Source organism: Lissotriton helveticus, chromosome 3_1 (genome assembly GCF_964261635.1).
Source record: "Lissotriton helveticus chromosome 3_1, aLisHel1.1, whole genome shotgun sequence".
Classification (NCBI taxonomy): domain Eukaryota; kingdom Metazoa; phylum Chordata; class Amphibia; order Caudata; family Salamandridae; genus Lissotriton; species Lissotriton helveticus.
The window spans coordinates 687,088,778-687,114,114 of NC_136061.1; the positions used below are offsets into that span (position 1 = coordinate 687,088,778).

General features: G+C 44.7%; 1 protein-coding gene across 2 annotated transcripts in view; it reads right to left on the bottom strand.

Annotated features, from left to right (window-relative positions):
- VPS13C (vacuolar protein sorting 13 homolog C) overlaps window positions 1-25,337 on the bottom strand; it is a 2,773,485-nt gene that overhangs the window by 356,163 nt on the left and 2,391,985 nt on the right. For both annotated transcript variants that reach the window (XM_078680824.1, XM_078680823.1), the window contains exon 78: window positions 14,893-15,016. In XM_078680824.1, the coding sequence (XP_078536950.1) occupies window positions 14,893-15,016 (124 nt within the window). The remainder of the gene's footprint in view (window positions 1-14,892; window positions 15,017-25,337) is intronic.

Here is a 25,337-nt window from a genome sequence, read left to right on the forward strand (position 1 = left end):
AACTGAGCGTCAGGACGGGGTGGGGTCTGCTGAGTGAGCAAGGAGCAGTGGGGGGCAGAAGACTGCCTTTACACTTGTATAGAGTGCGCATGTGTCCTTGGTCAGCCATATTGTGTAGGCCAGCCACACAAGCGCACTTTCGACCTCTCAACCCAGCAGTCTTAAGTCATCTAGGTTGCGAGCAAGTGAAGGCATCCGGGGCCCTCGGGAGTGGCAAGAGAGGCCGCTCCCACCAATCAGAGCACTGCTCACATTCTGGTTAACAACACGTGAGTAGGCCTGGATTGGCCGCGGGGTATTGCTAGCGCCTGCATTGCAGTTACAGCAGATGATCGCCATTGATATGATGTAAATATCAGTGAGAATCGCGACACAACTATTATGGATTAAAACAAACTTTTCAAACCTCGGAAGAAGTATTTTGGAATCAATTTATTTGATCCTGCCTGGAGTGCCTCATTAGGGGATGTATTTGCATGCCTATGCGTACACTACAAGTTCTACTAATTAAGCGTTGACGGTAACGCTACCCTTGAGTGCACCCATACTGTTCAAAACATTCAAACGTGATTTACACAAGCAGTGCACCACCAACATTTCTCCTTTTTGTCAATCTATTTGAACCGCCCAAGGGTGGACTGCACGCCCTACAACATGCAATTCGATGAAATCAGTAAAAGCACCAGTGTTAGAGCCCACACCTTAGCATACGATGAAGACGAACGTCAACGCATCTACTCACTGATCGAAGAAGACATCAGCCCTTCCACAGCCCTTCGTAATAAAGAGCAATGCGTGAGACAATTACTATACCTCTCTAAACGCCATATCAATCAAAAGCTCCATGCGAGCACCTTACTTAAATATCACCGAGCGCTCAGAATCCCACGAGGATTGCGGATAGCCTTGAAGCCCTCTTTATGTAAGAATTCTAAGACATTCAAAGATAAATGGAATGGAATACTCAACAAGTGCAGCCTGGATCTAATCCTTCTCATCGTGGAAGAACTTTCTGGCATTTTAAAAGACCTCAAACAAGAAATTAAGGAAATAGACAGTGAATTGCAAGATCTCCTGACACCAGAGGAGCTCACTACCACACTTGAAGATATCAAAAACATCCTTGATAAACACCAAAAAGAAATTAATGAACGTAAAGTCAGGAAGTTTCGTAGAGACACGCTTGATTACAAGCTAGACGAAGTATATTCCTGGGCTGACGTCTATGCCCAACGACGACGAAACAAGCCTTTTAACACACAAACTGATACATCATCGTCCGGAAGTGATTCCTCCAATCGCCCTCAACAAAAAACCTTCAGAACAACCACTGCCAGCCACACTTCCACTCAAGAACAAGCGTCTACATCTCAAACAAGGCGAGAAGAACCATCTGCGGTTCCTTTTTTAGGATTAGACCCAGAAGCAACCGAAGACTCCGGCGGAGCCAAAAGAAAAGAAAAGGAAAAAAGCCCTCCGACAACCCAGAGCACAGTAACCAAGAAAGACCTGAAACCGAAAAAGCCCACTTAGTCATCAATATCTCTGATACTCCAATTTCCAAACATCAAATGGACCTCCTAGAGAAAGGCACGTCATTCATCCCCGTTACACAGACCAATCTACTTGAACTTGAAGTGAGTACTTTCAAGTTCACAAGGAAACTTAAATTACGCCACTTTTTTGACAACACTCTACCTCCAAACACCAGTGTCAAAAGTGATCAACTTAAGGGATTACGACCATCCAGCACTTACCAAGCACCCAGCAGCCTCAAGTGTATTGACCTTTTTGAGAACCTAGTACGCAACGATTTGTCAAAAATTAATTTTAGATCATCCACCAAACACAAGAACATTACACAGAAAGACATTGACACCCTTAAAAGCTTGGCAAACAACACGCAAATCAAATGCGTTAAAGCAGACAAGGGTGGGGCCCTTGTGATCCTGAACTCTAGCATGTACAACCAACGGCTAGTTGAACATTTAGAGGATTTCACCACTTACATGCAACTTGATAAAAATCCCTCGTCAGAGTTTCAGAACATGTTTCAAACCATTGTATTGAAAGCTCATCAAACTGGGATTATTGAAGATCGCACTAAGAACTATCTTCTGTTGGAACATCCCAAGAGTCCCACAATCCACATGAGTCCGAAAATACATAAGAACTTGCTTGACCCTCCTTTCAGGCCAATAGTTTCAACGAAAGGATCCATACACGAACCTATAGGTAAACTGACCAATAAATATCTCCAACCACAGGTCAGGAAAGCCAAAAGCTATATCAAAGATACAACAGACTTTTTGTTCAAACTAGCGGAGATTCAATTCAATGACAGTGACTCTCTAATACTCTGCACCTCAGATGTCAGCTCACTATACACCTCCATACCCCATCAGGGAGGAATAGAAGCTATTGAACAAGCTCTTCTTAACAGCGATATTGACACATCCATGCAAACATTCATCATGGAGCTCATGATGTTTACATTATACCACAGTTACTTCCAAGTGAACAACCAATGGTATCTTCAGTTATCCGGAATGGCTATGGGAAACTGCGCTGCCCCAACATATGCCAATATTTATATGGAGAACTTTGAGAATTTGCACATATATGCCAATAACACCTTCTATGACAAAATCAGAATGTATGTTCGATACATCGATGACCTGTTCTTCATATGGACTGACACAAAAGATGCTCTCACTAAAGCTTTAATGGAACTCAACACTAAAGATCCACGCATCAAACTTACATGGCTAATAAGCGACACAGAGATATCATTTCTTGATGTCCACATCAAGATCACTGAACATGGATTCAGTACCGATTTACATCGAAAAAACACTGATCGGAACAACACGCTACATTTCAACAGTTTTCATCAGGGATCACTCAAGAGACACTTGCCGTTTTCTCAAATGCTACGCATTCAACGTATCGTTTCAGATGAGCAAACTTTTAACTACAGGATTCAGGAAATGCACCATCGTTTCCTAGAGAGAGGATATCCTGAGAACATTCTTAAGGAAGCCCAAAACAGAGTTGTAAGCATCACCAGACAAGATAGTCTTCTTAAGAAATCTAAACAAGCAGAAGAACGCATGGTTCTGGTATCCAAGTTCTCTACAGCCAGCTATAAATACAAAAAAATCATCCTTAAACACTGGCCGATTTTACAAATGGAACCTGATTTCCAGGACATCTTTCAAACTCCTCCACTGTTCGCCTACACCCGCAGTAAGAATCTAAAGGAAATTCTCACTAAACCGATGCCTGACATCACAGTTTACAAAGGAACACAGCCTTGTTTAAACTGTAATAATTGTAATTGTATAAGGCAACATCATCAAACATCCAATGAAAGGATATTCTATCAAACTACAAGTTAACGCTACATGCGATTCCAAGAATTTGATTTATGCATTGAAATGCCCCTGCGGCAAAATGTATGTTGGTAAAACAGAAAGAAAAATCAAAATACGCATGAATGAGCATAAATCAAATATCTGCAAAAAACAAGAGAAATCCAATGTTGCCATGCATTTTCATGAGTGTCATCACACTGTTGCACAACTCCGATTCATTGTACTGGAACTTATCAACATCAAAGAAGGCACTGATAACCGCAAGTTTCTCCTCAAAAGAGAACTTGAATGGATGTATCGTTTACAAACTTTGAAGCCACATGGGTTAAATGATCGTGTTGAATATAGCTGCTATTTATAATCATTACATGCTGTATACTCATTGCTCTTTATCTTTATCTGTTATTATCTTCATCTATTATTACATTTATCTTCCCTACCTTCATGCCTTCACTCGGCTCTCAAAACTAACATCTGACTTCACCATTCTAAGATGGCCCCCACACTTGTTGTATAAGCCTTCTTTTATGTTTACTATTTGATCTCACTACACCAGGCCTTCTTTCATTTTCAGTCATTAGTCACCACACCGTGTATATCACTCCGTTTTCACACACTCGCGTGATTCGATATCGACACCTTCAGACTGACGGATTGGAGGCGCGAGTGTCCTCGCAACTCCTCCCAAGTAAGTAGTTTGCCCACTGTCCAAGCGGCCTGATAACTCAGTGCAGCTTTCTCGCACCCGTTTTTTCACCCCGCGATATTTAATCTCTATCACCTCCCTTTACCTCAACTTTCCTTCACCCTCCACCTCCGATATTCAATCACCGCGCACCATATATCACGTTCGTGTAAACTGGAATCATTCACTCTATTTGATCGGCACCTTAACTCCATTAATTTACTGTGCAACCCGTGTTAGCTTGTTTTTTCTTCTCTTTTTTTCTACTTCAACTCGGGCTCGTTTTCATTCTTTCAGCTCTCCTTGATAAAGGGCGTGCACGCCCGAAATGCATTGGAGTTCGTATCTACAAATGAATATGTATGCATTAAATGATCGCCATTGATATGATGTAAATATCAGTGAGAATCGTGACACAACTATTATGGATTAAAAAAAACTTTTCAAACCTCGGAAGAAGTATTTTGGAATCAATTTATTTGATCCTGCCTGGAGTGCCTCATTAGGGGATGTATTTGCATGCCTATGCGTACACTACAAGTTCTACTAATTAAGCGTTGACGGTAACGCTACCCTTGAGTGCACCCATACTGTTCAAAACATTTAAACGTGATTTACACAAGCAGTGCACCACCAACATTTCTCCTTTTTGTCAGACTGAGTAGGACATCAGGATCTGGTAAGTGCTTTTCTTGTCTTTTAATTTTATAATTTTCTTTACCCGCCCCTCCCTACCCTCAGTAGATGCTAGCCGCCACTGCCTCTGAGATCTGGACCATGTCAGAGAGATTCACCTGAGGCTGTGCCCACTGGAACTTCAGATCCCACTGAAGAACCTGCATATACATCTGGTGTGATTTACTAACAGGATGCAGAAAGCCATGAGTCCCAGCAGTAACAGAGTCAGTCTCACTGAATTCCAGGACAGAAGATGAAATTTAGCCTTAATATCTTGGACTGGTAGCCCAAAACTGCACTGTGTCCAGAAAAGCTCTGATGAAAGGCAGTCTCTGGAAGGAGTCAGGTGCGACTTTGCCACATTTATGTAGAACCCCAGCAAATGCAGGAGGTCCGCCATAGTCTGAAGGTGGGAGACAACAGCATGGGGTGAAGGTGCCTTCAACAGCCAGTCATCATGGTAGGGGAAGACTGACTTCACTAACCTGCACAGAAGAGCTGCAACCATTGCCATCACCTTGGTGAACACTATAGGGGTGCTGGACAGCCTAAAGGGGAGCACGGTGAACTGACAGTGCTCGTAGACTACCTTGAACCACAGGTTACACCTGTGGGCAGGAAGGATGAGAATGTTAAAATACTTATCCTGCAAGTCTAACGCTGCATTCAATCTCCTAGGTCTAGGGCAGACAAGACCTGAGCAAATGTAAGCATCCTTAACTTCTCCTTTTTGAGGAAGAGATTGACAGTACAAAGATCTAGAATAGGACGAAGACCCTTGGTTTTTTGGGGTATCAGAAAGTAGCAGGAATAACAACCACTGACTGCTTCTGAAATGGGAACCCTCTCTATGCCTGCATTGGCCAGGAGAGCTTTAACTTCCTCTCTGGGTAGAACAAGATGATCCTCCACCAGCCATTCTTGAGATGACGGTAAAGGAGGAGGAAAAGATAGAAAAGGAAGGAAGTAAGCATCCCAGATGGTCTGCAAGACCAATTTGTCCGATGTTATGGACTGCCAGTGGAGGAGATGATGTTGAATTGTCCCTCCAACTGGACAACCATGGTCTTGCAGAACCAAATTAGGAAGGCTTCGTGCCTGCAGCTGCCGGGGGTGGGTGGCGGATGAGTTCTGGCTCACATTCCCATGAGGTAAGAATGTACCACACCCACTTCCTCGCACAAATTGTGATGTATGTGCAGGACTGTGGCTGGGGTATGGCTGATGTGGTTGAAAACCCCTTCCATTGCCACGAAAGGGGCAAACTGCAGACTGGTGACAAGGTGTCACTAAGAGGCCCAAGGACCTGGCCGTGGCCTTTAAAACCTTGAAGCGCTCCAGCGCAGAGTCTGTCTTCTCTCCGAAAAGACGAGTTCCATCGAAGGGTATGTCCATGAGGTTGGCCTGGACATCCCCGAGAAACCAAATGTTCTTAGCCAGGAGTGTCGCCACAAGGCAAATGTTGATGAAACCGCTCTACCCAACGAGTCAGCCGTATACAAACCACACATAATGGTGAACTTTGCTGCATCTATCTCATATTTTATTGCTTGGGAGAGCACTGCCGGGCCTTCTCTGACACCTATGGCAGCCCTTACACAATCGTTTCCCAAAGGGTGTGCGAGAAGTGGCCGAATAGGCAGACAGTGTTCACCGACCGCGATGCCAGGCTGGTGGAAGAGAACATCTTCTTCTCAAGTGTGTCCAAAATCTTGGATTCCCTGTCCGGGGGAGGGGTGGAAGGGAACGCACCATGGTATGCTGAGGCTTGGACCACCAAGCTCTCAGGAGTAGGATGTTCACTGAGGAAACTTGGCTCACCCTGTGCAGGGTGATGTTGGGGTACTATAATTCTGTTCACAGAACCTTCTGTGCTTTAGTGGACCATGAACCTAGAAGAACATATATTAGTGCCTCATTAAAGGGCAAAAGGGGTTAGGATGAGGAAGCCCCAGGCGAAGCACATCAGTCAAGAGATTAGTCTTGACTTGCACAGAGGGCAGATCCAGGCAAAGGACCTCACCTGCCCTCTTTACCACCATAGTATAAGAAGCCCCCTCCAACATAGGTAGTAGATGGAGAGAGCATACCAGTATCTGAAGAGGTGTCCAGACCACCGGCCTCTGCAAGCTCCTCATACCAGTCCAATTCCTCACCAGGATTGTCTGTTGTTCTAAAGGGTCCAGAGAGCCCTCCCACTCCTCTCCCATGCCTGAAACCTCTTCAAAATGTACAGGGAACGACCCAGAGCCTCTGGGCTCCATCAGCGTTGGAGTTGATGCCAACCAACTTACATCTGACTCCGAGCCATCGGGAATCAGAATAGGGCAGACTTCAACTTCAGGACTGGCACCAGGTAAGGTTGCGCTGGCATGACTGGCGCCGATACTGATCCGGGTTCGGATCAATAAGAGACCAACCATGCTGGAGCAGTTGGCGTGGAACCGGATGGGACCACCTCTGAACCCACAGGGTCCAAAGGCGCACCAGAGGGGTCATCCCGCTCAAATACTTGGTGCATGGCCTCGTAAAACTCTTTTACTTGAGCAGGGATCGCTTCGACTCCCAGAAATGGGGGGAGGCACGGAGTTAAACCTGGCTTTCAGAACCGACAATGGAATGTCGATGTTCTTCCCTCGCTTCATCAATGCTCAATGGACGAGACAAAGTCAAGGTCCGCTTAGACAACTTCTTTTTCTTGTGTCTTTTCTCCGGTGATCCAAGGACCTTGCGTTAGATGAAGAGGACTAGGGGCTCTTGGAGCAGTCCCGAAACCTTATCTTAATCGATTAGGACTGGGACCTCCGAGGAGTCGCGCTTGATGGCGTTGACGGCTGGGCCACAAGGAGCTTCATAGACCACTCCCTTAAGGCCTTCAGCGCCATGGCACGGCAATCTGAGCACAACTTCATGTCGTGGTCGCGCTCGAGGCACCATAGGCTTCAGTGACCGTCATGACATGGTGAAAGGTGCCACATGGTTTAAAACCTACTCTTCTGGAGGTCAAAAAGAGACAGAGGGGTAGCTCTTCTCCAGATCAGAACTAACTACCATGGAAAGAAAAGAACTGACATCCGTGCGCCTGCGTAGCACCTATATAGGTGACCGCAAAGTCACATCTGGCACCGACGACGCCATGAGGAGCTGAACTGAGTCACCCGATGGCACGCAGGGGTACCGATCACCCAAAAGTTTCCAGATACAGTCTTACGCCTGGGAAATATAAAGGTAAGGAATATGCAGCTAGAAGCCTCAATTGGATGTTCACTTTCTCGTCTAGCAGACGTAATAGTTATAAAGAACACTGTTATCAGGGTCAACAGCTGCAAAGAGCAACTGTGCATAGGCTCAAAAAGTAAGCACATTAGATAAGTTACACTATGTTCAAAGCCCACAATTGCATTATAAAAAGAAGAGGAGGAAAACATACGGACCAAACACTTTAAAGATAAATCACAGCAGGTGATTTTAAAAAGTGACTGTTGATCTGGTAACAGTAAGAAAGCCAAAAGGGTTGCTAAATAACCTTTAACTGTAGCTGCAGCTAAAACTTGCTGAGTCAATCATAATCAAAACAAGAGAATATCAGAAAGGAAAGCTTGTAAGGGTTGAATCTGATGTGAGGCACCCCACTTCACAAACTTCTTCCAGCACCCATCATAAGCAGTCTGTAGGTGGACATCTGGTTGCCAGGATTACACCAACATCTTCTATAGGAATGTTATATGTTAACAACTGCCTCCTCACAATCTCCCAGAGGCCGCAGAATTGAGGGACTGATGCGCATAGCCAGAGTTTCAGGATACCACACACTCCTTGCCCAGTCTGGAGAGCCCAGGGTGACTTGGGTCCAGTCTCTGATTTTCTTGAGCACTCTTTGCAGGAGATGTAGTGGGGGTATGCATATAGGTGTCCTTGGCCTCCTTGAAGGCGAAAGGAGTCCCCTAGAATGGACAGCCTTGGGTACACAAATGCACAAAATTCTAGACACTGTGCATTCTGTGTGATGTCAAATAGACCTATCCAGGGTTCTCCCCATTGTTGGAAGACACCCCGTACCACCTCCGAGCACCATTCATGATCCAGTAAGTAGACCATGCAGAGTTTTTACGCTCTAACATTCAGAGATCCCACCAGGTATTGGACTATCAGAGATATATTCCCTGACCTCTCATACATTCCCAAAGATGAAGAGCTTCCAGACACAGAACTCATTTAGCCCTATTTGTTCCAACACCACATGACAGTTTTATTGTCATAAGTACCTGCATTTGTTGCCCTTCGATTCTGGGAAGCAAATCTTTTAAGGCCAATCGGATTGTCATAAGCTCCAACAAATTTATGTAAAAACAAGCTTCTGCTATAGACCAGAGTACTCTAATCTCCATACCCCCCAGATGACTTTCCCAACCCAGTAAAGAAGCATACGTCCCAACAGTCAGTTCTTGATGGGGCAATGAGAGTAGTCTGTCTCTCTTGTAGCCACCAATGCACACCTTTTGCAGTGTCCTCCAACACCTAAATGAAATCTGACAAATGTCCTTGTTGTTGAGACTACCGAGACTTCAAATTTGACTGCAAAGCCTGCATGTGCCACCTGGCATGGTCCACAAGCAGAATGCCAGAGGCCAAAAGGCCCAGAATTCTTAGAACCTCTCTCCCCAAGATGCGGGCTGCAGGCTGAAACATCAGGATCATATCCTGAATGTCCTGGACTCAACGAGGTGGAGATATGGCTTGGAACAGCACTGTCTCCAGTATAGCTCTGATGAAAAGGAGTCTTAGCGAAGGAGTGAGATGTGAATTCGGCACATTGATGGTAAAACACAAGGACATCAATAGGTTGGCATAATCTGGCGATGGTCATCAACTGCCTGAGGCAAACCCACCTTTAACAGCATTGTAGTACGAGAAGACTGGTATTCCCAACCTCGGCAGAAGTGCTGTAACCACTGCCATCCCGTGATCAACAGGCCTGCGCCAAACAGAGTGCAGAGAATCGAAAATGCTCCTGTCCCACCTGAAAGCAAAGATGTCTGTCGGACTGCAGAATGGAAATGGGAACATACACATCCCACAGATATAATGCTAACATCCAGTCTCCAGGATCCAGGGCAGCAAGAACTTGAGCCAATGGAAACATTTTGAGCTTGTCTTTCCTCAAAAAGATGCTCAGGGGTCAAAGATCTAAAACGCGGTGAAGCCCCCCTCCTTTTTTGGTATTAGAAAATAATAGGAGTAACGACCAGTCCATACTTCTGAAAGTGGAACTCTCTATATTGCCACTTTCGCTAACAGAGCCTGAACCTCTGTCTGAAGAATTGACAAATAGTCCACCAAAAGAAATTGTGGTGGTGGACGAATGTTCAGAGGCAATATTTGAAAAGGTTGGGAATAACTTTGTGCCACGATCTAGAGCACCCATTGGTCTTAAGTTATGCTCCTTCAGGCCGGAAAGTAGAAGGCGATACAACCCCTGAACGGCCGAACGTGAGGCATCAACATCAACTCAGAGAGGCTTTCAAGTTGGTGCAAAAGGGGCTGGGGTTTGGGCAGATTGTATTGTTTGGGAGGCTGTACGCGGTCTACTTGCTCCTTGACCACATCCTCTAAATGTCTGTTTGGTCTGCTGTACTGCAGGTATGTACTGACTCTATCTCTGAAGGTATCCTCTACCAAACCCCTAAAAGGGGCACTGTTGTTGAGACAACTGATGCACTGAAGGTGCCATCCCTAAAGAACGAGCAGTCAATTTTCTCACCTTAAGTCTCTCAAGCACTGCTTTCTCTCCAAACAACCTTATGCCATCAAATGGCATATCCACCCAGGAATGCTGGACACCGAAACCAGTTACACGGATCCCAGTTGGCCTTCTTATCAACACACTGGTCCCCATGATTCTACCCAATCCTTTGTATTTAGTCCAGATGTAATAGAAATGTTATAGCATCCTGCCCATCTAAAACTGAACTTTGCAAATTTTTCTGAATGTCCTTTGGTATATCTGGTAAAACATCAGCAACTCAATCCCACAAAGCATGAGAATATTTTCCCAACAGACAGGAAGTATTTACATAATGTAAGGCCAAAATCGCAGAAGGACTAGCATTGGCATAGCCAATAGGTCTCACCTTTTGATAGCTTATATGTGTTTAGCCAATCAACAGTTGATAATGTTGCACCAAGGATATTGTGCTGCATAACTAAATACTTTTAAGTTCCCAAAGCCAAGACCTATTGGCTATGCCAATCCTTCAAGGCCCAGTTAAAAAAATTCGGCCATATATTGCGATGACTTCTGTATAAAAAGAGGGGAACGTCCTGTTAAGCAGTGTGTTGTAGAAGAGCTGTTTATGCTAACCTGTGCTGCCTTATGAAGCGTGTTCATGACAGCACAGCTAAGGCACAGATAGCAGGTGTGTATATGCAAATGTTCAGAGGAAGGCCTTGTTTTTACTTCAGTAACTCACTGAGAAAGGGCCAGGATCAGGAAACAACACACACTGCCTACAATTACACTGCCTGACGTCTCAGTGCTTATCTTTATGTAAAATCCAATTTTTGTAAATTGTGAAGAAGGGCAGCCACATAAAAGTAGATTTTGTTGCATTTACCCCATGTAGCACATGCGCAGGGGTGTATTCTATAATGCAAGTTTCTTTAGCGGCTCCCCAGAGCTGCAAGTAAAAATACCGGTGCCATCGGGGATCCCTATGGTAGCGTACCCTCAGACGAACATGCGCTGGATTGGATAATGTTGGCAGCTGCTTCTTCTATGGTCTGTAGGGGGCCGAAGTTACACATGTGCAGTTCTTGCTAGGACAGAGTAACTACAACCAAAGAAGTAGGCCACGTGCCACTCATCCCACAGACTAACAACAGCAGCCCTACATGTTTAACAGTATAGCAGCTTCCCTATCAGCATGGTGTTCCATCCACTATTAACACAGCCACCAGGCACTAGCACTGCACACCCACAATGGGCCCAGGCTCCACACACCCACTATTAGTGCAGGCTTGCCATCACCAACAGTGCAGAGGACTATCAGCCATAAAGAGAGGATGATACTCTGACCATGCTGTGCATCCACGCAACTGTCAGCAAAATCCTCACCTACACAAAATTCAGCCAGCCATCCACAGAGCATCAGTGCAGCCACCCCACCACCATTGCACTGTCCCACAACAGATCAGCACCGACCATAACATCTGGGGTTGGTGCTGTTGGGGACACTGCTATTAGGGCTCTTGCTGAAGGTGGTGGCCCACGATGTAGTAAGCAAGTGCACTGGTGGAGGAAGCTACACTGATGTTCGGTAGCTGGGTTGGCCCATTGTTGAGTGGGTGGGGTAGTCAGCTTGCGCCAAAAGTCAATGGGTAGTGGGTAGAAATCCTACACTGGATGTGCTAATGTATGTACAGCATGACAAATGTTAGTGCAAACAGGAACCAGAATATCACTCAGAACTATTGTCAACAACCCAAGGTACACACTTCCCTGATGTTCTCTAGAGGAAGCACACACAAAAAGTCTCAGCGCCATAAGGTACACTCCACTCCACCACCCTGGAGCCGGGCCGGAGCTGTACCCACACCAGCACCTGGGAATGCCGCTGTAGGCACCAGTCGGGCGGCGCTGAGCCTTGGGGGAGCGGCTGGTGCAACAGGGGAGGAGCTGCCTGGTTAGCTGTGTGTCCCTGGGATGCTAGGCGAGGAGCCACGACAGTAAGTGTGCCGTGCCCCTACGAGCATGCAACGCACTGCCCCCTCCGTTGCCCGGTTAACTGCATACGTGCACAGGGCAAGTATGAAGACCGAGCTGTGCCGGTGCGTGCAGGGCATACCTGGCCCATACAGTAACCAGGCAGGGAGGACTGTTAACTGAGCCATGCTCCCCAGACTCAGGCAGCAGGAGGCAGCAGTATACAATGTCCAGTGGGCGAGAGGTGATCCGAGACAACAGAGGCGAAAGGGGGAGGCAGCCTGGTTCGCCACCAGGAACAGCGAACAAGGGGAGGAGCGTGGGTAGCCCCGCCTGACTGAAGGAGAAGAGTCGGATGGAGCAATGGAGAGGGAGGATACACGTGCCGAACAGGGATTGGGAAAGGCTGGGTTACACAGGCAGATGACTTGGAAAGGGAGACTTACGTGGAGAGAAGAAGACAGGAAGCAAGAAGCAGTCGGATTCCAAGGAAAGAAACTGTTCGAATGAGACATGGACAGAGTACGAGAACTTGTGACATAGTTCACTTGGTTTAAAAGAGAGGCGACACCTTCTCCCAACAAGCATAGGCCGCGTGGCTGTGAAAGTGACACGATTGTGCGCGTAACAGCAAGCTGGTGGCTGCCTTTGGCACCACTTTATAAACCCACTTACTAAATGTCTCGCCAGACCAGCGAATGTGCCGACCTAAAAACCTTCTTTGCATATGCTTCCACCTTTTTAGACTCACTATGGGGTTGAGTGCATGGAAAAGCATTCAGGCTAGTATGACTTTTAGAATCGTGAATATTAAACTCCCCAGAGTTGGATGCTGAAAGAGAAAATCTGGTCAATGCTTCCACAAAATCTTCCTGTTTATCGGCAGCCAAGATCCAGGTTTAGCCCAAATGCCCATCAAAACATCTGTTAAAGCATCACAAAATGGTAGTAAAGGCTCCTGTGAAGTTTGTGATGGATTCAACATTTCAGTCGGCAAAGTCGTTTTAAACTCCTGTATAGGTAAGCTAAACGCAAATTACAGTAGCAAAGGATGATGCCTTCTCAGAAGCCATAGCTGGAGAAAGGGAGGATAAAACTACATTGGGAGAGTATCAAGGCCACCAGTATCTTGTAAATCCTGAAGAATATCCTCTTGAGGATATTCTGCATCAAAAATATACTCTCCTCTTGAAAGATCAGGCTCTGACCTAGCATACACAATAGTGGAAGGCAAATGACCTTCAGAATCTGATAAAACAATTAGATTTACTGCTGGTGTCGGAGACTCCAAACCCAGCATCGCATGCAACCTAGTACGATGTACCTGGGGCATCAATTGTGGCGCCGATGAGAATGAAGTCATAGGATCTTCAACCATCAATCCAGATGTTGCTGGCCTCAAACTCAAAATAAGAGGCACAATTGGATCTGGACTTACATCAAAGATCAAGCCCATAGCTTTCTTCAGCTGTTGGATCGGATCTGGTTTCGCTACCTTATCCGCTGGAAGTCAAAAAGGAAAAGACGACCAAGGATGATCCCTAGCTGGTGAACAACTCCAAGCAGAAGGCCCCAGTATCACATGTGCCTCCAAACAGCAGTAAGGATTTGAGGGGTGCGACACGGGAGACCCATGCTTCAACTTCTTATCGTTCTTATGGCTCTTTCATGACTTACTTGACTTCAACAAAGTCCTATCTTTTGACTGACCTCTTCATAGAGAACAAGACTGGTTTCTTGACCTTGACAGTGAAGGGCGCACCATGAACATAGAACGGGACCTAGTCTTCGATTTCCTGAACTCTGCCAATGCGATTTCCATTTCCAGCTCTCAAGTAGCTTTTTTGTTCATCTCGGCACACGACGAACACGACTGAGTCATGGCCAGAGCCAAGGCACCACAGATATCAAGTGGATCTTTAACCAACATCAAGGTTTTGGTAACAGAAAAAAGTAATTTCTAGAAGAAATGAATTAACAATCATCTAATGACAGCTGAAGCTCCAGATCTGCATCGGTTGGTGTGGAAAGCAAGGAACGGACACCAGCGCAAGCGTATATGCAGGAGAACCAATGTCACAGTTGCATGAAATGGAATCGCACAAATACCCATGACATCGCACAACGCCACCTATTGACGCTGGAGGATATTACTCTACTAAAGTTTCCTTGAGGTATTCAAACGGTGAAAAATCTGTGGTAAGAAGTCGCCATCAGAAATACGGTTACAAAGGAATGGCCTTTTAAACAGATAATGTGGGCAAATGTACTCTAGAAGGCATTTGTTAGCCAAAATGTTCTCTTGCTATACTTACAACCCGTGTTAGGGAATTGGTGAAATAATACCAGGGATTTGGAGGAAATTCTCTGCAGATTAATTTGTTCTCAGGTCTTTAACATAAAAGTATGAGCTAAGATCAATGAAACAGCTGTACATGCATATTGCTTACCTTTGTATTCCTTGGAATGTACTGCTTGCCATGTCTATGATGCCACCAGTTGGTCTTGCCACTACACCAACAAGTCCTTTTCCAATTCCTTTAAAAAAGCCTGCTGCTCCTTCTTTTTTTGCGCCTATAGAAATAAAGCCCATTATTATATTTAAAAATACAGAATAAAACATTCCTCAAACAAAATAACATACCACAAACATTGTCTTATATTTTCTAAACAGTTTTGCAATGAATGTTTGTCTGTAATGCTCCTGTTGCAAAATCTACTTAGGATAACAAAAACTACAACATTTCATTATAAAACCCAATTTGTCTATGTGTGCCTACAAACTGATTTAGAGACCTATATATCCCAATTCTTGAGCTAATTCGGTACTTACCAGATGCAGCCCACCTACCAGGATCCTCACTTGACTCTAAGTGTGAATGGCTAATGCATTCCTGAATACTCTACGGATCTACAACGAGTATTGACAACTTTTATGTTTTCCTGTGATCCACTCATATATATGTTCCCAGTTGTATTTTTCATCACCCTATCGATTTAATGTGATCAACAATGAGTACCGTCATCATGTATCTTTTAAGGTTACACATGTTCCTAGTTTTTAACTCTATCTATTTGATGTAACATTTGTAAACCGCTCTGATACCCTTCCAGGGTCTAGGTCGCGCTATATAAAACTTTAAAAATAAAAAATAAAAATACATTAAGGAACCAAATACCTAGAAGGCATAATAATTCTTCTTTGTAAACCTCTGCCTTACAGCTGGCTTCTAGCATTGCAAATTGACATGGAAGCAGGAACACGGGGTTTGTCATACTAACCATTTTTACGGTTGTAACACACAATAAGAATTGGTGACCCCAAAAATTGGGTTTTCATTGTATAAAGTTCATTTTAGGAGTTTGTAAAGTATCATGGACTTCTAAAACTGGACTGCAACTGGATACTGATTCAATATTTGCAAGAGGCATGTTTTGGGTGTCCCTTCCAAACACCAAATCTGCACCCTGCAATGGTGACTGTAACCCCATTCTCACACCACTGAAAAATTACCAACCCCCATGTTGGGCGGTAACTCATTCGCAAAAGTAGAAGGGGTGAAATGTACAAAAAGTTTCTAGGAGAATAGACAGTGGTCCAGAGGTAATTGCTGTCAACCCCCAGAGAAAACTTCAAAAAAGTATACTTGAGAAAAGAAAGAAACCAAGGTGGTTCAGTTTCCTTTAAGGAAATCAAGTTGCAAAGAAAAAAAAGGTTCTCTATTTAAATGCCATCACCGATATGGTGGTTTGTTGACCCTTGCAAGCCATCATCCCTGCGATAGTATCCAATCAGACTGAGTGATAATTCCAATTCAGAATTTTATATAATGACCTAAAAGTAAACATGACGGTTCACAACATTCATTACTGGTTGCAAAAATGCTAGCCACAAATTGTGACCAGTATTTGTGCTATATCTGACCCTAAAGCTTAAAAAGAATTTCTCCTGAGTGCCACCAGGTGTTGCATCAAAGTCTTCAAAAGCTTTCCCTTTCTAACCAAAAGCTGTCTTTTGTAAATTATAATTATGTCATACATAAACTAGAGAGACATCAGACATTCAACAGGGAAATAGGCAAGACTGTTACGTTGGGCTGAAAAACAAGAAATCTTTTGAAAACTTTACCTTCTGTTACACTGTTGCCCATCAACCCTGGCCTGTACTCCAGATTCCTTATGATTTAAAAATATCTCCAGGGATCAAACCTGAATCACACAAACTACAATTATCAGTGTAGAGCCCCAGATAGTGACAGGGACTCTAATGAACTTCGTCGTAATATCACATGCACTGGAAGGCACAGCACCACAAATAAAACACAACACCTTTGCCCCTAATATACATTTCATACATTTCCAGTGACAGACATGGACTGGACCACCTCCTTCCTCATCGGTAGAACCCAGAGCATCGCCTCCCTCCATTCCGATCTGAAGACAACAAGATCATCTGCGGCGTACCCCAAGGATCATCCCTCAGCTCAACACTTTTCAACATCTACATGGCACCGCTCGCCAACATAGCCCGACCGCATGACCTCAAATGCCGATGACAACCAGCTGATCCTCTCCCTCACCAAGGCCTCCACTACCACCAAAACCAACATCCAAGAAGGAATGAAAGCCGTTGCGGAATGGATGAAGAACAGCTGCCTCAAAATGAACTCGTACAAGACGGAGGCCCTCATCATCGGCTCCACCCCCTCCAACTGGGACAACTCCTGGTGGCCGGCCACACTGGGAGTTGCACTGACACCCACCGACAACGCACGCAACCTGGGGTTCATCCTAGACTCATCGCTATCAATGACCCAGCAAGTCAACGCCGCCTCCTCCTCCTGCTTCAACACCGCCCGCATGCTCTGCAAGATCTACAGATGGATCTCCACTGGAACCAGAAGGATGGTCACGCAGGCCCCCGTCAGCAGTAGACTGGACTACGGCAACGCATTCTGGGAACCTGGGCCAAACCCCACAAATGACTACAAAGCATACAGAACGCCTCTGCCCGCCTCATCCTCTACTTCCCTCGCCACAACCACATCACAGTCCACCTGAGAGACCTGCACTGGCTCCCCGTCAACAAAAGGATCACCTTCATGCTCCTCACCCATGCTCACAAGGCATTCCACAATACCGGACCAGCATACCTCATCGAACGACTCACCTTCTACTCCCCGAACACCGTTCCACGCATTGGCAGAACAACCGCCAGTGGCAGATCATTCTCCCACCAAGCCGCCTAGACATGGAACACCCTCCTAATCCACCTGCGGCAGGACCTGCTGACCTTCAGGAGACTTCTCAAAACCTGGCTGTTCGAGCAGTAGCAGCAACTCCCCTGAGGCAGCACCTTGAGACCCTCACAAGTGAGTAGTGCGCTTTACAAATGTTTGATTGATTGATTGATATAAGAACTGGACACCAAGCGGACACATTGAATAGGAGAAAGGGTGCTAGAGAATCTGCAGGAAGATGTAGTGGAGTGTACTCAATAAAAGTAGCTACCTTCATTTGTAATTCTATATCTGTATGCAGATTCTTTCAAAATACAGTTGTGGGCATCATATTCGACTCACAAAATCATGAAACAACTTTACCGATAAGTCATTCATTTTCTAAAAATATATTTGCAACATATTCCTAGATTTTTTAAAAGACTCCTCCACTAAAGCAGGAAAATCAAACGAGGCAAAACACTGTGGAGAGAGTGAAGAACCAATAAAATGTAAAATAGTGAAGCAATGCCCAGCCTCAGTCCTTAATATCTGAATCCAGGCAATGCTGCTTGATAAATACTATGACTATGAAAAGCAACATAGAAGCCACAGAAGGCAGCTCCGTGCTTCCGAGGAAGTTGATGGGATTAGAGGAATTCACAGTCAAAGCCTGTACATGAGGAGGGTAAAACAAAATTACTGAAACACTATGTACGAACACTAATATTTTAGAAAGAAGACAAAAAAACAGCTGTTGCGAGGGGTCACTAAATAAACTGGTAGCATGGGTAGGCTTCAATTGAGGCGGAAGATTAGTATGAGGTCTAACACAGCTGTTACATTTTCTCCCAAACTGGAATCAGCTCAGAGTCAAAACTGGAGGTAAACACCACCTGAGAAGCTGCAGGTGGAGCTGTGTGATGACTAGGTTTCACTGGACCATCGAGAACCTTATCTCAAGTGTGAATGACAACTCCTCAGCCGCCCTAAGGAGCAGATGCACTCCACTCTTGCAGTGAGAGTGGTGCTTAGTTCTCCTACTCTTCTGCTACTTGGGCTCTTAAAGCTGCAAACTGCTATTTGGCTAATCCATAGATCAAGAATCTTAATTTCTAGGCATCAAAGGATGAAAGCTGTGAAGCCAGCAAGTAGCTGAACTGCATCAATGATCTGAGACTGACCAAACCTATGGGACTGTTGGCTAGTAATGAAAAATACGCTGGCTTCTCTCTTCCAGACCACCTTCGATGTAAAGAAAACCCAGAAGGATTCCAAGCCTTAATCTGTTCCAGAGATGGGTGTGTTTTAGCTCAGAGGGTCAGTCACCAATGTGAGCATGACAACCTCAAGATAAAAACATTTCTGGTGGATACTTTTGAAAGCTTGAATAATCACTGTCAGAATGGAAAAAGCCCCTGCATGGTGAAGGAAATGCACCCCTGACCTGAGTGCCCCAGCTGAATGAATATCTGGATCCCTGGTATTAATTTTTGGTCATGGGCAAACACGGATCATGCATGTGTGGTAATGCAGGCTTGTTAGACTAGGAAGGGCACACCAAGTGCTACACTCATAGTGGTAGGGGACCTCTCCGCCCTTGCCAGGAGTTAAGTAACAGAAGCACGGTGGTGGCAGCATACTAGTTGTGTCTTTAGTAAGAATCAGTAGTGTTAAAAAGGCTTTTTACCCATGTCAATGGAGTGGTGACTACCGGCCAACTCATGTAAAGTTTTGCTGCTCTCTACTTAACTCATCCTTGGCCTGCATGGTGACTGTGTGTAACACTGGGCAGCGTGTGATACTTGCCTGTGCATGTCGGAATGTATGTGTGGCAGAGCATGGTACCTAACATGGAGCCCTGTGGGCTCCAATTTTTAAGTCCAGACCCCGGAAAGGCGAATGGAGGTGAGGACTGAAACCCCATGACAGGAGATGTGGATTGCTGACATTCTTGAGTGGTAGCACACATACTGGAGGAGGGAGAGCAGAGCATCCTCTGTGCACAACAAAGGTCTTTTGGATTCCAGAAAGTGTTACTGTGCATTGGGCTCATTGCAAAGCGGGAGGGTGGGCCTTATAACAATAGCTCTGTAGGATCATGGAATCATGAAAGAAAGAAAGGCTTAGACTTTTGAACCTTTGTGAAGCAAAATTGGAGCAACCACTGCTGTAGCAGGCTGTCCCTTTGACAAAGGACAGAGCAGGGAAAAGGATACTTTTAAGAAGTGAACACCCACGACGAGAATATCAAAGGACCAGGCACTAAATCACATATGTGTCTGAATTTGGACTATAAAGGTGTGAACCTGTCCCCCACAAGTTCTACAACAGCACTGATCAAAAGGAGAACAGATCAACAAGACATAGTTGTGGAAGCTAGGACTAGGGGCCAAGGTCTGGTAGTCTCTCTGTTGGGTAATAAGCCATCACATAGTCAAGACCACTTGCTCCGAGCCTGGAGCACCAGCCTTCTGCCTGCCTGCATGCCAAGATCAGCGGACTCAGTGAGGAAGAGGAGAAGGAGAAAGCCAAGGAGGAGGAAAGCATTTGGAAGGAGCGAGGCCCAGCAGGGATCCTGTCAAGTGGATCCCAGTGAGGAAAGTGAGATACGCCTAGTTGTAGTGCCATATGCACTCATATGTATTGGAACCACGTGATGACCTTTGACTATCATTGTTTTCATTGACTCTTTGTGTTTTAACTTACTCTATCTTGAATGTACGACATTTTTTTGTGCACTTGCATTTTGTTTTGTGTCTCTTCATAGCTTCAGAGTAGGAATGTTTAGCACAGAGCAAATCACCCTTGCCTGGAACAGAATGTGTGGAATGTGCGTTTGAAAGCATGAGAGAGAGAAAAGTTTAGTGCTGTAGGCAATGGAGCACAAATGTGCATTATGTTGTACACTGGGAAATTACGTTTTACCTACGTGCCCTAACTCCATCTTGAATTCTCATTCTGTCTGGCTGGAGTTCTGCAAACACAAGCAGGCCCCCACGTTACTCACGGTTATTTAGGTTACTCATGTTCAAGATTTTTTCCTCTTTGAAGGTGTTTTTGTACTCTGAGATGTTTTCTACTTTTGCGGGCTTCACTATAATAAGGGGCAGTAACATGTAGTGTAGGAGCGCAAGGAGAAGGCGAGAGAAGTCCTTTGCCTTGAAATGCTTGCAGGAGCTTGGCCAGTACCCGTAAGTGTCCTTGGTGTAGAGGGTTTCTTCTTGTGCATTGAGAATATTATAAAAACTGGGGTTTATTTGCTTGAAAACCGGGTTATCTCCTGAGAGGTGAATGCATCTGCTCAGTGCTGTATTTCCCGGCTTGAGGAGTCTCTTGACCCCAGGATTGTAATTTGGGATCTCTCAGTCTTGTGTGGACTAAGATAAAGATATTACAGTCAGTGAGGTATTTTCTCTGATCAATGGTATTGAGATATATATATAGATAAAAGTTATTTCTACATGTGTTTTTGTCTGTGTGCTGAGTTACCAGCCTGTGAAGTATTTCTATTCTTAGTATATATTTATGTACGTATAGTTATTCTTCTATACATTTATTTGCTTAGGTTTAGCTCCCTTGCATTTCGCTTGTGAAGAATTCATTATTATCTGACATGTGTTCATTATCTGCATGTGTTTTACCATAAATATCATCTCGTGTTTTATCCCATACATATTATTTGCTTATATATATATATATATATATATATATATATATATATATATATATATATATATATATATATATATATATATATATATATATATATATATATATATATATATATATATATTGAAATGTGCATGTTGTTTTACCTAATTCATCTGACATCTGGGAAAGCCTTTCTGTTAAAGAGTGTTACACTAATAAAACCCCATGCTTTATTCTGAAAACTGTGTTTTGATGTGCCTCATTTCATGAGTGTGGAGACCCCATTCCAGGAGTTTTCTTGCTTTACAGATTGCCTATGCTGAGGAGTGCTGAATTTCTTTTATTTGGGAGTGTAAAGAAAGACACTAGTCCTGTCAGGGCTACTGCTAGAGTGTGAGATGCCCACCTGTTCTTTCAAACCCAATGTGCCTGAAGGGGCTCACCGTGAAACTAGGGCAGTCAATCTTGTGAAAGTGAAGTTGTTGAACCCCATGTACCAGGATGGGGCCACAATGAAACTGGGGCCATCGCCCTTGTGCAAGTGAAGTAAGTAACCTCCTTGTGCCAGAAGGGTGCCAGAAGGGTGCCACCATGAGACTAGTGTCATAGCTCTTCTGCAAGCGAAATAAGCATCCCCTGAGTGCTAGGAAGGGGCCATCCTGAAACTAGAGCAGTTGTCCTTGTGCAAGCATAATCTGCAACCCCTGTGTGCCAGAAGGGGGCCACCATGAAGGCAGGGCTAATGCCCTGGATTCTCATACCAATGTTGCTGTGTATAACAAAGCACCAAAGCGGGCTGTAGAAAGACTGAGGAGGCTTGACGTGTCATTAGGGAAAGAACACCACTGGCTCCCAGTCAGGGAGAGGGTCGTTTTCAAGGCCCTCTGCCTGGCCCATAAAACCCTCAACAATAACGGGCCCCCTCTTCTCAAAGAACTCCTAATTCCATACAAAGCGGAGAGAGACCTCCGGTCTAGCGTAGAAAATCTTATCGTAGCCCCTAGAGTCAGAAAAGCCAAGACCGGTGGCCGTCGTTTTTCGGTTCACACGGCCAAACATTGGAACCATCTACCACGAAGACTCAGGACAGAACCGAACTACCTCCAGTTCAGAAAAACCCTAAAGACTCTCCTTTTCCCGCAGACATAATTTCATTAGACGGCTGAAACCCTTGGAGAAACAGGTCAGCGCTGGGATGCTCTTTGAGTTACTACGCGCTTTACAAAACCTTTAAATAATAATAATAAATAAATAATAACACAAGATGTTGCAGACCTTCAGCACAGGAGTTCGGAGCCCACTATAAAGCACCCCAGTCCTCCCTCACTTGCCAGCTGCCATTCAGTTTGGTAAGACTGTTTGCCGGGGACTAGCATGAACTTAGTGTGTATAGCTGATAAAGTTGACTCTTAAGGTTAAACTTTGACTTTGTTGCGTGGGGAGTAGCTTGGGCCACATCTGAAAGGCATATCCATTATTGAAAGGGGAATAAAAAGTGAAATGGGGAATAGAATGGGGAATAAAAAAAACCCTGGAAGGGACCGAAGGACTCAGAGATACGGCCAAGGGCAACAGTAGTGCACTGCCCTTGAGAAACTGTAGATGCACCTGCGCCCAGTGAATGCTACAGAGTCCTGAGAAAACTTTGGGCAGCATTTCCAACACCCGCAAAAGAAAGAGCTACTCTCTACTGAAGAAGGACAACTATCCTGAAACACATATCTGATAGAGACATCTTGCCGCAGTTTCCTTAACTTTGAATTCTCCCCAGGTGTCAGACTGGATCTGGAAATTTTTGAGCAGTACCTCTGCGAGTCGGGGATGGCGTTGTATAGCTCTGAAATGATGTCGACTCCGGTCATGACTTCAGTGGCACCATATAAGTTCCCTTCGGCGCACGGATGTCATTTTCTTCTTTTCCGTGCTGTAACGCAGATTTCAGAGAAGCAGTTTCTCAGGTCGTTTTTTTTACCTGAGTCAACACTTTGTTGTTGGTGGAACAGTGTGCCATTCATCTATGTCTTCAGGTTTCAAACCTGGCAGGATTAACCACCCAAGATCTGGAATCCGTAGAATGTATCAGTTACAAACACCTGTCGGAAAAGGAAATAACAAAAACTATCTGGAATTCAGGAGAACTAGTGGAAAAAATTCTAAAGGAGGAAATGCAACTACAAACATGGGGGATCGAATAAAACCTTATTACAAAACCGGCTACCCTGAACCATTACTTTGCAATTTCCAAGACTATAACAACATCACACAAAAAAGAGATTGGACCGGTGCGCCCAAAAAATCTGTACTAACAGGAGCCCGAGGAGGCTCAGCTGAACAAAAGGATAGAGACTTCCCGACGCCCAGGAGTAAAAGTGAGAAGGATTCAGGACAAGACTGGGGCTGGGTAGCAAAAGCCATCAACATCAGACCTGTAGGTCCATGACATATCGAAGAACTAAACAGGAACTCGCCATCATTAAAGCCATTGTTAAAACTATGTTCCTGAAACATAAATGGCCTAGGATCAAAAACCACAAACAAAGATCTACTGTCGTACTTCCAACAGTATGACTTAATTCTACTCCAAGAAACCTGGTTGGCAGAGTAATTCCACCTTCACGGCCATAAAACATACCACCTCCCAGCCAGTGGAAATTCAAAGTTTGGTCACCAGAAAGGAGGACTAACCACGAAAGCCTCAATAAAAACAATAAACACAGTAAAAGAACTGCTGAGCAAGAATACATCAGACAATGGAATTAACGCAATACAGTCGGAAATCGTAACCCCAGGAAAAAGCAGAAAACTAATCCTGGTAAATACTTACTTGCACCCAAAAGAGGAAAAAAACGGCGCAAAGTCCCTGGTGTCAGAATTGACCAAACTAATAACGGAAGTAGAAACACCGAATTTCATCGTATCAGGTGATTTTAATATGTTCCTCTCTGGGAGCCCTGGAAACACAATCGGCCTACAGAAGATCAATTGCTTGAAAGGGGGATCCCTCCTCTGGAAGAGAGCTTGTGGGGAAAACAAACTAAGCTATCCAAAGAGCTACTAAAGGATCTAACAAATTTGGGCCTGATATCAATAAATGGGCTAACACCCGGTGACCGCCCCCAAGCAGCAACTTTCCACAACTCAAAGTCCAGTACTGCGATAGACTACACTTTTTTATCTTATCCACTTTTCATATTAGTAAGCGATTTTAAGATCGGCACGTCTGACTGTAGCGACCATCTGCCGCAAGAACTGACCCTGACAGCTCAGGGAAGAGCACAAACCTTTCCAATTGAAGCGCAAAACTTAATGATCACGTCAAATTGTAAAAGAATCAAATGTAAAACAAACGACCCAGAAAAACTTGTGAAAGAAGCCAAGATCTGCTGGGAAAGTTTTAAATCACGGAATGACAATAATATAAGCGCCTGGGAAATCTTTCTGAAAACCTTTGGACCAGCTAACTCCAATTCCAAATCACCAAAAGAAACTTATGGACCAATGAACCAAAAGGAATTATTTACCTGGCTGACAAACAATCCAAAAACCTATTCCCAGACAATCCAAACCAGCAAATTAAGGCAAATAAAAAGTGGCATCAACAGAACACTCGCGGACTTCGGAAAAAAGGGGCCGACAACAGCTTACAGACCGAGCTGAGGAAACTAAAAAGTAGCAAGAATAAGATCCTGTGGCGAATAAAACAGGAAACCACAGAAGAAAACATGGGCTAAATTGCTTTACGATTCAAAAACTAACAACAACATGAGATTCTGGCATACAGTAACCAAAATAGAGATTCCTAAGGCCCCTGGAATAAATTCCCACATACCGGAATAGGCCTGGGTAAAACATTTAGTGCACCACTTCAATAACGATGCTAACGGAATAAAACAAGATTCTGGGGTCCGGCAGGAGCGTCCGGAGGCCCCAAAGCCTTTAGTCGAGGAGACTAATTTCCCAGGCACAATAAAACAGATCAAGAGAAGAATCGCCAAAGGCAGGAAAGAGGGGGCCACTGGGCC